This window comes from Amblyraja radiata, chromosome 1 (genome assembly GCF_010909765.2).
Source record: "Amblyraja radiata isolate CabotCenter1 chromosome 1, sAmbRad1.1.pri, whole genome shotgun sequence".
NCBI lineage: Eukaryota > Metazoa > Chordata > Chondrichthyes > Rajiformes > Rajidae > Amblyraja > Amblyraja radiata.
In genome coordinates this window covers 62,909,031-62,924,347 of record NC_045956.1, presented here as the reverse complement: position 1 = coordinate 62,924,347, position 15,317 = coordinate 62,909,031, and the positions used below count along the sequence as shown (strand labels likewise).

The 15,317-nt window shown below is 43.4% G+C and overlaps 1 protein-coding gene across 1 annotated transcript in view; it reads left to right on the top strand.

Annotated features, from left to right (window-relative positions):
• Positions 1–717: 717 nt before the first annotated feature.
• Positions 718–15,317, top strand: part of LOC116979328 (microtubule-associated protein 9-like) — a 68,318-nt gene continuing 53,718 nt past the window's right edge. Inside the window, exons 1-4 of the mRNA XM_033030964.1 lie at positions 718–897; positions 3,321–3,450; positions 5,477–5,547; positions 13,680–13,761. Coding sequence (XP_032886855.1) covers positions 718–897; positions 3,321–3,450; positions 5,477–5,547; positions 13,680–13,761 — 463 coding nt within the window. The remainder of the gene's footprint in view (positions 898–3,320; positions 3,451–5,476; positions 5,548–13,679; positions 13,762–15,317) is intronic.

The window sequence follows — 15,317 nt, the reverse complement described above, 5'->3', positions numbered from 1 at the left end:
GACACAAAAAGCAGGAGTAACTCAGCAGGACAGGCAGCATGTTTGGAGAGAAGGAATGGGTGACGTTTCGGGTCGTGACCATTCTTCAGACTGGTTAGGGATAAGGGAAACGAGAGATATAGACAGTGATGTGGAGAGATAGATAACAATGAATGAAAGATGTGCAAAAAAGTAACGAAGTTAAAGGAAACAAGCCATTGTCAGCTGTTTGTAGGGTGAAAAGGAGAAGCTAGTGTGACTTGGGTGAGTGAGGGATAGAGAGCGAGGGAATGCCGGGTCTACCTGAAGTGAGAGAAATCAATATTCATATCACTGGGCTGTAAGCTACCCAAGCGAAATATGAGATGCTGTTCCTCCAATTTGCGTTAAGCCTCACTCTGACAATGGAGGAGATCGAGGTCAGAAAGATCTGGGTCGGAATGGGAAGGAGAATTAAAGTGTCCAGCACCTGGGAGATCTGAAAAGTAAAAGGCATCTGAAAGCAGTTAGTATCCTGGAGTGACCACTACTATGCGGGCAGACACTAGTAGAACAGCCTTTTGGGTGCGGCCATGTGGAGGTGCAAATTCTATGCACTGGGTAAGTACGAAGCTTTGACTTGAGAGGGCTGTGTGGACGGTAAGTGTGAGGCTTTGGCATGAGAGGTCTTGGTGTGGAGGGTGACAGTCTAGTGCAGTAAAGAAGGCAATTAGGGCAGTGGTATGCTCCTCCTGCAGGATGTGGGAAGCCAGGGAGACATCCAGTGTCCCTGAGGACTACACCTGTGTGAGGTGCGTCCATCTGCAGCTCCTTGCAGACCGCATTAGGGAACTGAAGCAGCAGTTGGACGGCCTCCGGAGCCTCCAGGAAACTGACAATGTCATAGATAGCAGTTACATTGAGGTCGTCATTGCACGGGTACATGCAAAAGGTAGATGGGTGACCACCAGAAAAGGGAGAGTACAGCAACCCCCTGTGGCCATTCCTCTCAACAACAGGTATACCACTTTGGATACTGTTTGGGGAGATGACCAGTCAGGGGAGAGCAGCAGTAGTCAGGTCTATGCCATTGCCCTTACTCTGGGGCACTGGAAGGAAGGGTGAAGCAGGCAAAGCCATAATGAAAGGAGCTTTGTTAGTTAGGGGTAGGCAGGAGATTCTGTGGCAGCGGAAGAGACTCTAGGATGGTGTGTTGCCTCCCTTTAGTCAGGGTTCAGAATAATTCAGAGTGGCTGCAGAACATTCCCCAAGAGGAGGACGAGCAGCTGGATGTCATTATGCACATGGGCACAAGTGACATCAGTAGGCAAAGGGATGAAATCTTGCTGAGTGAATATAGGGAGCTAAGCAAAAGGTTTATGGAATGAGTTGCCAGAAGAGGTCGTTGAAGCAAATACTATAACAGTATTTAAAAGACACTTGGACAGGTTAGTAGGTACATAGAAACATAGAAAATAAGTGCAGGAGTAGGCCATTCAGCCCTTCGAGCCAGCACCGCCATTCAATATGATCATGACTGATCATCCAAAATCTATATCCTGTTCTGGCTTTCTCCCCATATCCCTTGATTCCCTTAGCTCTCAGAGCTAAATCTCTCTCTTGAAAATGGGTTAGAGGGATATGGGCCAAATGTGGGCAAATGGGACTAGATTAGATGGGCCATATTCGTTGGCATGGACGGATTGGGCCAATGGCCTGTTTCCATGCTCTATCGGATATATCCTTGTGTACTCACGAACATGTGGAACAAAATAATCCAGATGATTACAATCCGATACGTCCTGCTCTTTAATCTTCTCATTAGCTCCCTAAATTCATGTTGCAAGACCTATTTTTTTTACCTTTGTCAGTGGTAGCAATGTGAACCATGACTTCTGACCTTTTTACTCCCACTTTAGGTCATTCTACAAACCATTCTGTTACATTCCAGACCCTGGTATAATAGAGGCAAAAACACATTTCTTGAGTCGCGTTTATTATTGAAGCAGAACCAATGTATTTCCCTTTGTTGAGTCAACTACCATTCTTGCCCTTTGACCTCTGTCCCTTGTGCATCTGCGCCACTGATGATGCTATGAGTGTGTTCTGTCTGTACTTCTTATAGATAACTGACCCCGATGCCACATTTTGCAACATAAACGAATTTGGAACAAGATGCACTCTGATATGATATTTGGGCAACACCAGTAACAAACTGAGGCATCCTGGTCGTGCCTTGGCAAACAAGTGCAGTGAAGAGTGACACAAAAAGCTGGAGTAACTCAGCGGGTCAGGCGGCATCTCTGGAGAAACATAGAAAATAGGTGCAGGAGTAGGCCATTCGGCCCTTCAAGCCTGCACCGCCATACAATATGATCATGGCTGATCATCCAACTCAGTATCTCGTACCTGCCTTCTCTCCATACCCCCTGATCCCTTTAGCCACAAGGGCCACATCTAACTCCCTCTTAAATATAGCCAATGAACTGGCCTCAACTACCTTCTGTGGCAGAGAGTTCCAGAGATTCACCACTCTCTGTGTGAAAAATGTTTTCCTCATCTCGGTCCTAAAGGATTTCCCCTCTATCTTTAAACTGTGACCCCTTGTTCTGGACTTCCCCAACATCCCCAAAAGGAAATAGGAGACGTTTGGGTTGAGACCCTTCTTCAGACTGAGTCAGAGGAAGTGGAAATGAGAGATATAGATGGTGGTATAAAGAGATATAGAACAAATGAATGAAAGATAACCAAAAAAGTAATGTAAATAAAGGAAACAAGATATTGTTAGCTGTGGGCTGGGTGAAAATGAGTTACAGACAATGAACCTCGACAAGATGACTTGATACTGGTATGGGGGAGGGACGGAGAGAGAGGGGATGCAAGGGATACTTGAGCAATCAATATTAATTTCATACCGCTGAGTTGTAAAGTGTACTGTTCAATTTATTTGGTGCGTGTGACATTGCGCCATGGAATAATTCAGGGAATTGGCCGGTGCATTCGGGTCATTCAGGAGTTGGGCAGCAAAGGGCACTGCAGTTGAGATGCGACCATAGGAACGGTGGCGTTACAGCCAGGTGGGGCAAGGGTCGGCCCAGGAGGCTGCAAGGTGGGCAAGAGGGCCTGCTGATAAAGGAGGGCGCTACCGGCGGAGTGCGGCGTGACCACAGCGGCAGCGCATTGACGACAGCCGCCGTTGACTCGTTTCTTGTTCCCTAGTTACGAGAGAGACGCGACCTGACGGATGTTGGTGGAATTAACGCGTGAGTGTTGTGCACAGGGAACGGTCGAGTTGATCGCTGTGTGTGCAGTGATTTAAGTGAGTATTCCGCCGAGAATCACTTCTGCTGGCAACTGCTTAGATTGTCGGCACAACGCGAGAGGGCACTGGGCCCGATTTGATGTTGAGATGTGGACAAATGCGAGGTGAGGTCTACAAGATGATGTCAGGATTATTTAACCGAAAGGAAACTCGGGCCTTAAAACTCGTAGGTGAGGTGTTGTTAAAAATGTTTATGTAAACATAATTAACACCACAGATCAGCTGCAAATGTCGATGCGTTAAGGAAAAGAAACATATACAGGAGTTATGTGCAAATCACAAAGTTCTGGGGCAGCTCAGCGGGTCAGGCAGCATCTGGGAGGCAATGGAAAGGCGACGTTTCGGGTCTGGACACATCTTCGGACTAATGGAGTAGTAGGGAGAAAGCTGGAAAAGAGGTAGAAAGCCAGGGATGAAAAGGAGACAAACGATGTCAGATAAGGAAAATAGGGGTGAAATGTGTAGCCAGAGGGAGGCATACAGGTGGAAGAAGAAAGGGGGAAGTGGAGAGGGGGTATGGATTGTGGGAGAAATTGATGTGGTGAACCTCTGTCTCACCGGGTGTGGATATAGGGAAAAATAACAGATCACTGGAGATGATCCAAAGCCCGATCCTCAAAAGAAAGGGATCTAACAATGAAAGAGGTGTAGAGCCTGGTGTATATTACAAACATATAATGGTTTGGGATCTGATCCACCAGAGAGCTCTGTTTCCTGCATCCCTATATTTAACAACCTTATCTACTTTATGAACAAGTTCCTTATCTACTCTCTGAGCAAGCCAGGCCTGTGTAAGATATGTGAGTTAATGAACTGAACATGAAGCATGAACTATCTGTAGAAGGTGACCACAGAGCTTTCGGAAACATAAAAATCTATTTAATTGATCAATTGCTGATATCAATTTTCCATGAAGTGAAGCCAATCAACCATTGCACAATCTCCCATGCCATGTACTATCCCTAATCAGGCTTTGTCCGTCTAAATTCCTGTATATCCTATCCTTCAGAAAACCCTCTAGTAACTTTCCAACTACAGATGTTAAGCTCACTGGCCTATAGTTCCCAGCATTTTCCCAGCAGCCCTTCTTGAAAAAAGGCTCAACATTTGCCACCCTCCAGTCTTCTAGCACTTCCCTGTATTTAAAGACGACGCGTAAATTTCAACCGCAATTTCATCTGGTTTCCCACAATGTCCTCGGATATATATGATCAGGCCCTGGAGATTTGTCTACCTTCATACACGACAATACCAGCACCTCCGACCAATCCGCTGATCTTCTAAAATCAGTAGCCCGTTCCTGCTTTTTCCCCATATCCCTTGATTCCGTTAGCCCTAAGAGCTCCACTGCCTTCTGTGGCAGGGAATTCCACAGATTCACAACTCTTGAGTGAAAAGGTTTTTCCTCATCTTAGTCCTAAATGGCCTACCCCTTATTCTTGAAATGTGACCCCTGGACTACCTCAACATCGGAACGGTGTAAGGTGTTGCACTCTGGGAGGTTGAATGTAAGAAGGGACGTCATCTTTCTATGTTCTCCAGGGATGCTGCCTGATCCACTGAATTTTGCCAGCACTTTCTGTCTTTTGTTTAGTCATTGAGCTGTACAGCATGGATAAGGGCTTGTGCACCAATGTGTCTTCCTGAGATTGGCCCATATGCCGGCTTTTGATCCATATCATTCCAAACCTTTCCTATCCCATGTACCTGTTCAAATGTATTTTAAAGTTTTATAATTGTATTTGGCTCTACCACTTTCTATCACAACTTGATCTATATATTCGCCACCTTTACAGGGGCAAAACCTTTCCAAGGAGCAAAACAGCAAAACCTTTCCTATCCAAGTATATGTCCAGATAACTTTCAAACATTGTACTTGTATACGGCTCTACCATGTCCTCTGGCACCTCAAACCATATACCCATAATCTTTACAAGGGCAAAATAAATGGAATAAAATAAAATAAAAGGGTCCAGACCCAAATGGTCACCCATCCTTTTTCACCAGAGATGCTGCCTGACCTGCTGAGATACTCCAGCACTTTGTGTCTATCTTCAGAAGTTTATGATTGTTGGATATGAATTAGCTTAGCTCTGCAGTTTTTGAGTATTTGGTAGTATTTAAAAAAAAAAAAAAAAGCAAAATGTACTTTTTATTTCTAACATTAAATATATATTATGCATCTATTTCCTGCAGATTCTGGAAATACAAACAGAATGTTAGAGGAAGAGGATATCACTACCACTTCAGCTTATGCAAAATGTCAAGTATGTTTCAGATATGGTCCAGATAGTCTAAAATGGACACAGTCTGTTGATCTGTATTAATCTTCCCCTAGTCTACTTATCTCACTAATGCTTATTATCCTGACATAATTGTTGGGCCAAGATGGTCAAAAGATCGTAAGAACGTAAGCATAATCTTTGCATGCTTCCTGCTTGCTTTCCCATATGTATGTCTGCCACAAGGATATTTTTCTACAATACACCCGGTCTCTTCATCTCGGCTGTTAAAATAGATTGCAAATTATGGATGCCCCGGTACTGATGACAGAGTAGTGAGTAGTGCCTGCCGAACTGAAAGGACCCTTTTATCCTAGCGCTGTTTTCTGGTGACTGATCCTTTATCATGATTTTTGACTTTAGAGGTACAGTGTGGAAACAGACCCTTAGGCCCATCAAGTCTGCGTCGACCAGCAATCATCACATATACTAACACTATCCTATACACTGGGGACAATTTTACCCAAGCCAACTAACCTACAAACTTACACATTGTTGGAGTGTGGGAGGAAACTGGAGCTCCTGGAGAAAACGCACACGGTCACAGGAAGAACGTATAAACTCTGTAGAGACAGCACCCATAGTCAGAATCAAATCAGGGTCTCTGGTGCTCTAAGGCAGCAACTCTACTGCTGCGCCACTGTGCCACCCTCATGGAAACAGGCCCTTCCGCCCGCGTCTACACTGATGTTCAATCATTCGTTCACATATCCTCTGTGTTATTCCGCTTCTGCATCCATTCCATATATAGTAGGGGAAATTTGCAGAGGCCAATTAAACTAGAAATTGTATATCTTAACTCTGCCTCAACTAGCTCCTCTGGCAGCTCGTTCCAAACACCCACCACTCTTTGTGAAAAAAAGTAACCCCACAGTTTCCTATTAAATCATTGCCCCCTCACTTTAAACCTATGTCCTCTGGTTCTCGATTCCCTTACTCTGGGCAAGAGGCTCTGTGCGTCTACCTGATCTATTCCTCTCATGTTTTTGTACACCTCTATAAGATCACCATTCATCCTCCTGCGCTCCAAGGAATAGAGTCCCAGACTGCTCAACCTCCCCGATAGATCAGGCCCTCGAGTCCTGGCAACATCCTCGTAAATCTTCTTTACACCCTTTCCAGCTTGACAACATCTTTCCTATAACAAGGTGTCCAAAACTGAACACAATACTCTAAATGCAGCCCCACCAACATCTTATACAACTGCAACATGACCTCCCATCCTCTGTACTCAATACTCTGACTGATGAAGGCCAACGTGCTAAAAGCCTTTTGACCACCCTATCTACCTGGGATGGCACTTTCCTGTACTCTTAGATCACTCTGCTCTACAACACTCCCCAGAGCCTTGCCATTCACTGTGTAGGTCCTGCCTATGTTAGTTCTCCCAAAATGCAACATCTCACATCTCTCTGTATTAAATTCCATCAACCATTCCTCAGCCCACATGCCGAACAGATCAAGATCCTGCTGCAATATTTAACAACCATCTTCGCTGTCTACAATACCACCCATTTTTCTTGTCTTTATTAGCAGGGACATAGAATGAAAGAGAGGAGATTATGGTACAACTGTATAAAACATCATTTGATCACAGCTTGATGGATGTGTCTGCACCAGAAAGTGTGCACAGGGGATTGACCAGAATGTTGCCTAGGATGGAGTGTGTTAGTTATAGAAAGTCTAGGTTTGGAGCAGAGAGAGCTGGGGTGGATCCTGATTGATGTATATACAATTAAGAAGCATAGATAAGGTAGAGGGTGACAAACATTTCCTCTTGGCAGAAGTGTTTATAATAGGTTGAAGGGAAGGGATAGGACATTTAGAGGGGACTGGAGGAGGAGTATTTTCATTCAGAGAGTGGTTGAAATTGGGAACACACTACCTGAGAGGTGATTGTGGCAGACCCTGCACAATTAGAAGCACATTGTGCTTATTTGTTTATGATATTTGGTGCTAATAGCAGGCAAGGATGCCCACAGCCCTTTATAATTTAGCACATTTCTACCAGGCTCCCTCTCTCTTCTCCACTCCCAGGAAAATAAATGCAGCCTCTCCAGTTTCTCCTCATGACTGAAAAGCTTTGTCCCAGCAAAGATTACCATGAATCTCCTCTGCACCTTCTCCAATGCAACCATGCCTTCTTATAGTGTAGTGAACAGAGGTGGACAGTTAGTTCTTCAACTGTAGTATAACTGATATCTTATTAAGTTATACAAGAATCTTCCAGCTCTTCGATGTCTCTGGCAATGAAATTGAGCTGTTTATGTATGTAAAGGGGCTGTCCCACTTGGGCGACCTAATTGGCAAGTTTAGAAGAGTTTGAAAAAATGACATGTAGACCTCCTTCGACTATGTAGAAGACCTCCTTCGACTATGTTGAAGACCAGCTTCGACTAGCTACGACTAACTTCGGGAAAATTGGACACCGAATAGTGGCGAGTGAAGACGACCTCCTTCGACCTCCCTTCGACTATGTTGAAGACTATCTACGACTACCTTCGACTACCCTCGATTACCTACGACTAACATACCGACCTACTACGACTAAACCTACGAGTAAAAAAAGTATCGTTTTTTTCCATGGCGACCTTTATTTACTCGCGGCATTTAAAAAAAATTTAAATATTTTTATTAGAAGCATATACATATCATAACCAAAACACAATTTGTTTACCAGTTACATATTAACACAGCTTCTGTTTATTTTTTTATAGTTTTTTTTGAGAGATAGAGCTATAGAGAGAAGGGAGGGAGAAAAAAGAAAAAAACAAAATAAATTACCAATAACACAATTTTGGAGATAGGTCCCTATATTATAAAGTGTAATTATTCATCCAATCCTGGATTCAAGTTTCAGTCAAGCTTCCGTGCTGAACCAATTCACCCTTTCAGAAAATCAATAAATGGAGACCATATTCTAGCAAATAATTCTGATTTGGCAATTAAGATAAGTCTAATTTTTTCCGAATGTAAGGTCTCAGACATTTCCATAATCCACATTTTAATTGTGGGGGTTGTTGGGTTTTTCCAAAATTTTAATATTATTTTTTTCCCAATTATTATACTATAATCAAGGAAATTTATTTGGTTTATTGTAAGTTTTAAGCTATGTTCTGATATTCCTAATATTAATAGTTTTGGATCAGAATCCAATTGGATATTAACAACTTCAGAAATAATTTTAAAGATATCCGTCCAGAAATTTTTAATTTTTGTACAGTTTACAAAAGTATGAGTTAAATTAGCTTCTAAATATTGACATTTGTCACAGATAGGAGAATTATTTGGAAAAATTCTGTTTAATTTTGTTTTAGAATAGTGCAGTCTAAAGAGTGTCTGGCATTTAACGAGCATTGATGTATATGTTGCAAACTTTCATCTCATATATCTTTCATTATGGGTTGAGCTAATTCATTTCCCATGCTTGTCTATATAGTTCCGTCGACGGGACCTCACTATCTAAAAGAATATTATAGATAATAGTAATTTGTACTGTAACTGTAATTTTTTAAAATATGTGCAATAACCCATACTGTATATAGGAATCCTATTTATTCACTCTATTCATCCATTGTCTTTTTATAGATATGTATATAGCGCCGCAGAACTGTGCACCTTATCCCCCCCCCCCCCCCCTTTGTTTTGTTTTTTGTTTTTTGCACTAATTACATGTCTGCACTGAGAAGGAGCTGCTTTTAATCTCATTGTACATGTGTATAGTGACAATAAAATGGCATTCTATTCTATTCTATTCTATAAATGTGAGATATTAATTTATCTGTGTTAGGATGTTTATTCAAACATTCGTCAAGGATCTCTGGTTCTATATTCTTGTGTATGTGATTTAACATAATCTATATTACTAAAGGTCTAATCTTGACCGCTTTTGGCCCACTGTGCTGCGATTTCCGAGAGAACGCCGCCACCTACTGCCGTCATTTTTGGCCACCTCGCTCAGAGCCTCCCTCTGCCTTCCTGGACTGGAGGATTTTTCCCATCAATGACAAATCAGAGAGATATTAATGGTTTTTTTTAATTCACCATTCTCTCTGCTGCCCCTGCTGGAGGGAGAGGGAGGGACTATAAAACCAGGAAGTGATGTGCCTCACTCATCTCTGCAAGATGGATGAAGCCAAAAGGTCACGTCTCTCTGAGCTCTGAATGACACTGAACACATGACTACTCAACTGCGAGTCCCCTTAATGTGGTTTGAAAATGAAAATATGGTTTGTTTGAAGTAAAAAAGCACTGCCTCAAATGGTTGTTTGGGTGCTTTGGCGAAGTTAAAAGGCACTACTTTCTGCGAATGGTGGCTTGGGTACTTTGGCTTGAAGTTAAAAGCACTACTTACTGCAAATGGTGGCTTGGGTGCTTTGGCTTGAAGTTGAAATGCACTACTTACTGCAAATGGTGGCTTGGGTGCTTTGGCTTGAAGTTGAAAGGCACTACTTATTGCAAATGGTGGCTTGGGTGCTTTGGCTTGAAGTTGAAATGCACTACTTACTGCAAATGGTGGCTTGGGTGCTTTGGCTTGAAGTTAAAAGGCACTACTTACTGCAAATGGTGACGGGTGCTTTGCCTTGAAGTTGAAAGGCACTACTTACTGCAAATGGTGGCTTGATGCCTTTTGCTTGAAGTTGAAAGGCACTACAGTACAAATGGTGGCTTGGGTGCTTTGGCTTGAAGTTGAAAGGCACTACTTACTGCAAATGGTGGCTTGGGAGCTTTGGCTTGAAGTTGAAATGCACTACTTACTGCAAATGTTGGCTTCGGTGCTTTGGCTTGAGGTTAAAAGGCACTGGTTACTGCAAATTGTGGCTTGGGTGCTTTGGCTTGAAGTTAAAAGGCACTGCGTACTGCAAATGATGGCTTGGGTGCTTTGGCTTGAAGTTGAAAGGCACTACTTACTGCAAATGGTGGCTTGGGTGCTTTGGCTTGAAGTTGAAAGGCACTACTTACTGCAAATGGTAGTTTGGGTGCTTTGTCTTGAAGTTGAAAGGCACTGCTTACTGCAAATGGTGGCGGGTGCTTTGGCTTGAAGTTGAAAGGCAGTACTTACTGCAAATGGTGGCTTGGGTGCTTTGGCGTGAAGTTGAAAGGCACTACTTACTGCAAATGGTGGCTTGGGTGCTTTGGCGTGAGGTTGAAAGGCACTACTTACTGCAAATGGTGGCTTGGGTGCTTTGGCGTGTAGTTGAAAGGCACTACTTACTGCAAATGGTGGCTTGGGTGCTTTGGCTTGAAGTTGAAAGGCACTACTTACTGCAAATGGTGGCTTGGGTGCTTTGACTTGAAGTTGAAAGGCACTACTTACTGCAAATGGTGGCTTGGGTGCTTTGGCTTGAAGTTGAAAGGCACTACTTACTGCAAATGGTGGCTTGGGTGCTGTGGCTTGAAGTTGAAAGGCATTACTTACTGCAAATGGTGGCTTGGGTGCTTTGGCTTGAAGTTGAAAGGCACTACTTATTGCAAATGGTGGCTTGGGTGCTTTGGCTTGAAGTTGAAATGCACTACTTACTGCAAATGGTGGCTTGGGTGCTTTGGCTTGAAGTTAAAAGGCACTACTTACTGCAAATGGTGACTTGGGTGCTTTGCCTTGAAGTTGAAAGGCACTACTTACTGCAAATGGTGGCTTGATGCCTTTTGCTTGAAGTTGAAAGGCACTACAGTACAAATGGTGGCTTGGGTGCTTTGGCTTGAAGTTGAAAGGCACTACTTACTGCAAATGGTGGCTTGGGAGCTTTGGCTTGAAGTTGAAATGCACTACTTACTGCAAATGTTGGCTTCGGTGCTTTGGCTTGAGGTTAAAAGGCACTGGTTACTGCAAATTGTGGCTTGGGTGGTTTGGCTTGAAGTTAAAAGGCACTGCGTACTGCAAATGATGGCTTGGGTGCTTTGGCTTGAAGTTGAAAGGCACTACTTACTGCAAATGGTGGCTTGGGTGCTTTGGCTTGAAGTTGAAAGACACTACTTACTGCAAATGGTAGTTTGGGTGCTTTGTCTTGAAGTTGAAAGGCACTGCTTACTGCAAATGGTGGCGGGTGCTTTGGCTTGAAGTTGAAAGGCAGTACTTACTGCAAATGGTGGCTTGGGTGCTTTGGCGTGAAGTTGAAAGGCACTACTTACTGCAAATGGTGGCTTGGGTGCTTTGGCGTGAGGTTGAAAAGCACTACTTACTGCAAATGGTGGCTTGGGTGCTTTGGCGTGAAGTTGAAAGGCACTACTTATTGCAAATGGTGGCTTGGGTGCTTTGGCTTGAATTTGAAAGGCACTACTCACTGCAAATGGTGGCTTGGGTGCTTTGGCTTGAAGTTGAAAGGCACTACTTACTGCAAATGGTGGCTTGGGTGCTTTGGCTTGAAGTTGAAAGGCACTACTTACTGCAAATGGTGGCTTGGGTGCTGTGGCTTGAAGTTGAAAGGCACTACTTACTGCAAATGGTGGCTTGGGTGCTTTGGCTTGAAGTTGAAAGGCACTACTTACTGCAAATGGTGGCTTGGGTGCTTTGGCTTGAAGTTGAAAGGCACTACTTACTGCAAATGGTGGCTTGGGTGCTTTGGCTTAAGTTGAAAGGCACTACTTACTGCAAATGGTGGCTTGGGTGCTTTGGCTTGAAGTTGAAAGGCACTACTTACTGCAAATGGTGGCTTGGGTGCTTTGGCTTGAAGTTGAAAGGCACTACTTACTGCAAATGGTGGCTTGGGTGCTGTGGCTTGAAGTTGAAAGGCACTACTTACTGCAAATGGTGGCTTGGGTGCTTTGGCTTGAAGTTAAAAGGCATTACTGCAAATGCACTTACTTCCTGTTTGCACTGTATATTGATTTTAGATAAAACGCTACCACTTGCGGCTGTGATTTTTGGCCATCTTACTCAGTCCCCCTCTGCTCAGCAGGTGCAGAGAATTGTTCCCATCAATTAAAAATAAAAGTGTTATTAGTGTTTAAAAAATGTTGAGAATCTTTCTCCTGTCAATCACGCCATGAAGGCCACACCTTTTCCGGTGGGAGGGGGAAGGGTTATAAAACCCAGAAGTGTGGGTGTGGCTCAGTCTCTGCATGATGGGGGAGGGAGAGGTCACGACTGTCTGAGCTGTGAATGAACTGAACACACTGAATGGCTACTGAACTGTGAGTTTGGTGTTTTGTGTGGTTTTATGGTGGTATCATCCTGCATGAAATGGTATGAAGCTGCATTTGAATTTGGTGGCCTTGCACCCTGCTTGAAGTGGAATGAAACTGCACTTGAATTTGGCGGCCTTGCATCCTGCTTGAAGTGGTATGAAACTGCACTGAATTTGATAGCCTTGCACCCTGCTGAAAGTGGTATGAAACTGCACTTGAATTTGGTGGCCTTGCACCCTGCTTGAAATGGTTTGAATCTGCACTTGAATTCGATGGCCTTGCACCCTGCTTGAAGTGGTAGGAAACTGCACTTGAATTTGGTGGCCTTGGATCCTGCTGGAAATGGTAGGAAAATGGATTTGAATTTGGTGGTCTTGGGAATAGCCATGAGTCAACTGCCAGCCCACCAGCTGTGAGTGAGCTGCCAGCAGATCAGGCTTGAGGGACTGAGATGCCACCCCAAGAACCCATACCAGCGCTCCAGAAAGCCCCCCCACTGGCCACCAATATTGGAATTGGTGGAGAGGTGAAATATTGCGTCGGGGGACCAGCCCTCCCGTGTGAACATAGGACCCAACAGGTCCCACTTAGTCTAGTAATTTTATATTGTTCTATTAAGTCTCCCCTCAACCTCGGCCATTCTAGAGCAAACAATCAAAGTCCTCTCTGTAGCTGAAACCCCCCAATCCAGGCAACATTCTGGTAAACCGCTGCACCCTCTCCAACGCCTCCATATCTTTCCTGTAATGAGGCAACCAGAAATGATCAAAAGCGCACAAAATTACTTTCCAAATCACCTGAGATTAAACTTTTGTTCTTTACCATTTACCATTTGCTCTATCTTTATAGAAAAATCAGTTTGACAACTAAATAGCGTGGTAGTGTTGTAGATTATTCTAGAATGGCAAGACGCTTAACAGCATTGATGTGTAGAGCTATCATGGAGTCCAAGTTCACAACAATGATAGCATTACTTATTATTGTCAATTCAGGATGAATTACGCAGGACGGTTGCTGTCAGAGCGATGAAACAGTCTACAAATGAAGAAAATTACGTCGAGGATTTTGACCATGGTGAGAATTTGCTAATACATACCATAAACTGTAGCAATGTAACTATTTTCAATCTCGTCAAGTATCCACATTCAAATTGATTGGAATTAATGTTGTAAATCTCAATTACTTTCATAAGTTTATCTTTTTTTGCTTTAATGATTATTGGAGCATCCAAAATATGCAATGCTAAATGTTGGAATCAATGAGAATTTTCCAGTCCACTTTTAGTAGCATTAGCCAAGTTTACTTTTTTATTCACAAACCTATGAAATTCATGAAATGTTTGTTTCAACTGGAATTGCAGAGGGGTGGGAACCAGAGCAGCAGGTCAGCAAATGGAAAGTCTGATGAGAAAATGGAAGTTATGACAAATAAATCTCAAAGAAAGGACAGGCAGGAGAGATTCATGAATATGAGGATAATTAAGGATGTGATGTGCTTACTTCAATGCAAGGATTATTGTGGGTAAAGCTGATGAACTTGGAGCCTGGATCAGTGCTTGGAATTATGATGGTGTAGCCATTAAAGAAACTAGATTGCGAGAGGGACACGACTGGCAACAAACTTGCTTCGGTTTCGATGTTTCAGACGTTGTGTCATATGTTGATAGAATAGAGCGGCTGGGCTTGTATACTCTGGAATTTAGAAAGATGAGAGGAAAACTTATTGAAACATATAAGATTAAGGGTTTGAACACGCTAGAGGCAGGAAATATGTTCCCGATGTTGGGGGAGTCCAGAACCAGGGGCCACAGTTTAAGAATAAGGGGTAAGCCATTTAGAACGGAGATGAGGAAAAACTTTTTCACATAGAGAGTTGTGATTCTGTGGAGTTCTCTGCCTCAGAAGGCATGGACGCTGGTTCTCTGGATGCTTTCAAGAGAGAGCTAGATAGGGCTCTTAAAGATAGCGGGGGTCAGGGGATATGGGGAGAAGGCAAGAATGGGGTACTGATCGTGGATGATTAGCCATGATCACATTGAATGGCGGTGCTGGCTCTAAGGACCGAATGGCCTACTCCTACTCCTGCACCTATTATCTATTGTCTATTGTCTAAGATAGAGAGGGGATAAAAGAGTTGCAGTTGCTGCTATACTAACCAAGGAGAACATCACGGGGATACTCAGCGAGTACATACTGGAGGGTACGTCTACAGAGGCAGTATGGGTTGAGCTCAAAAATAAGAGGTGCAATTACTCTAATGGGATTATATTATAGGCCACTGAATAGCCAGTGGGAGATAGATCCGACATGTTGACAGATTACGTAAGGATGCAAGAATCACGGGGTTATTGCAGTGGGTGATTTTAACTTGCATTTTGATTGTTAATGACTGGAATTTACTCAGGGCAAGAGGATTAGACAGGGTACAATATGTAAGGTGTATCCAAGAAGGCTTCCTTAAACTGTATCAGGATAGTCTGACTCGAGGAGGCACCATACTTATATTGGGAAACAAGCCTTGCCAGGTGACTGGAAGAAGAATTTGGAGATAGTGATCACAACTCCATAGGTTTTAAGATTGCTTTGAGTAGGGACAGGTCTGGATGTTGGGGGATAGTTCTTAATTGGGGC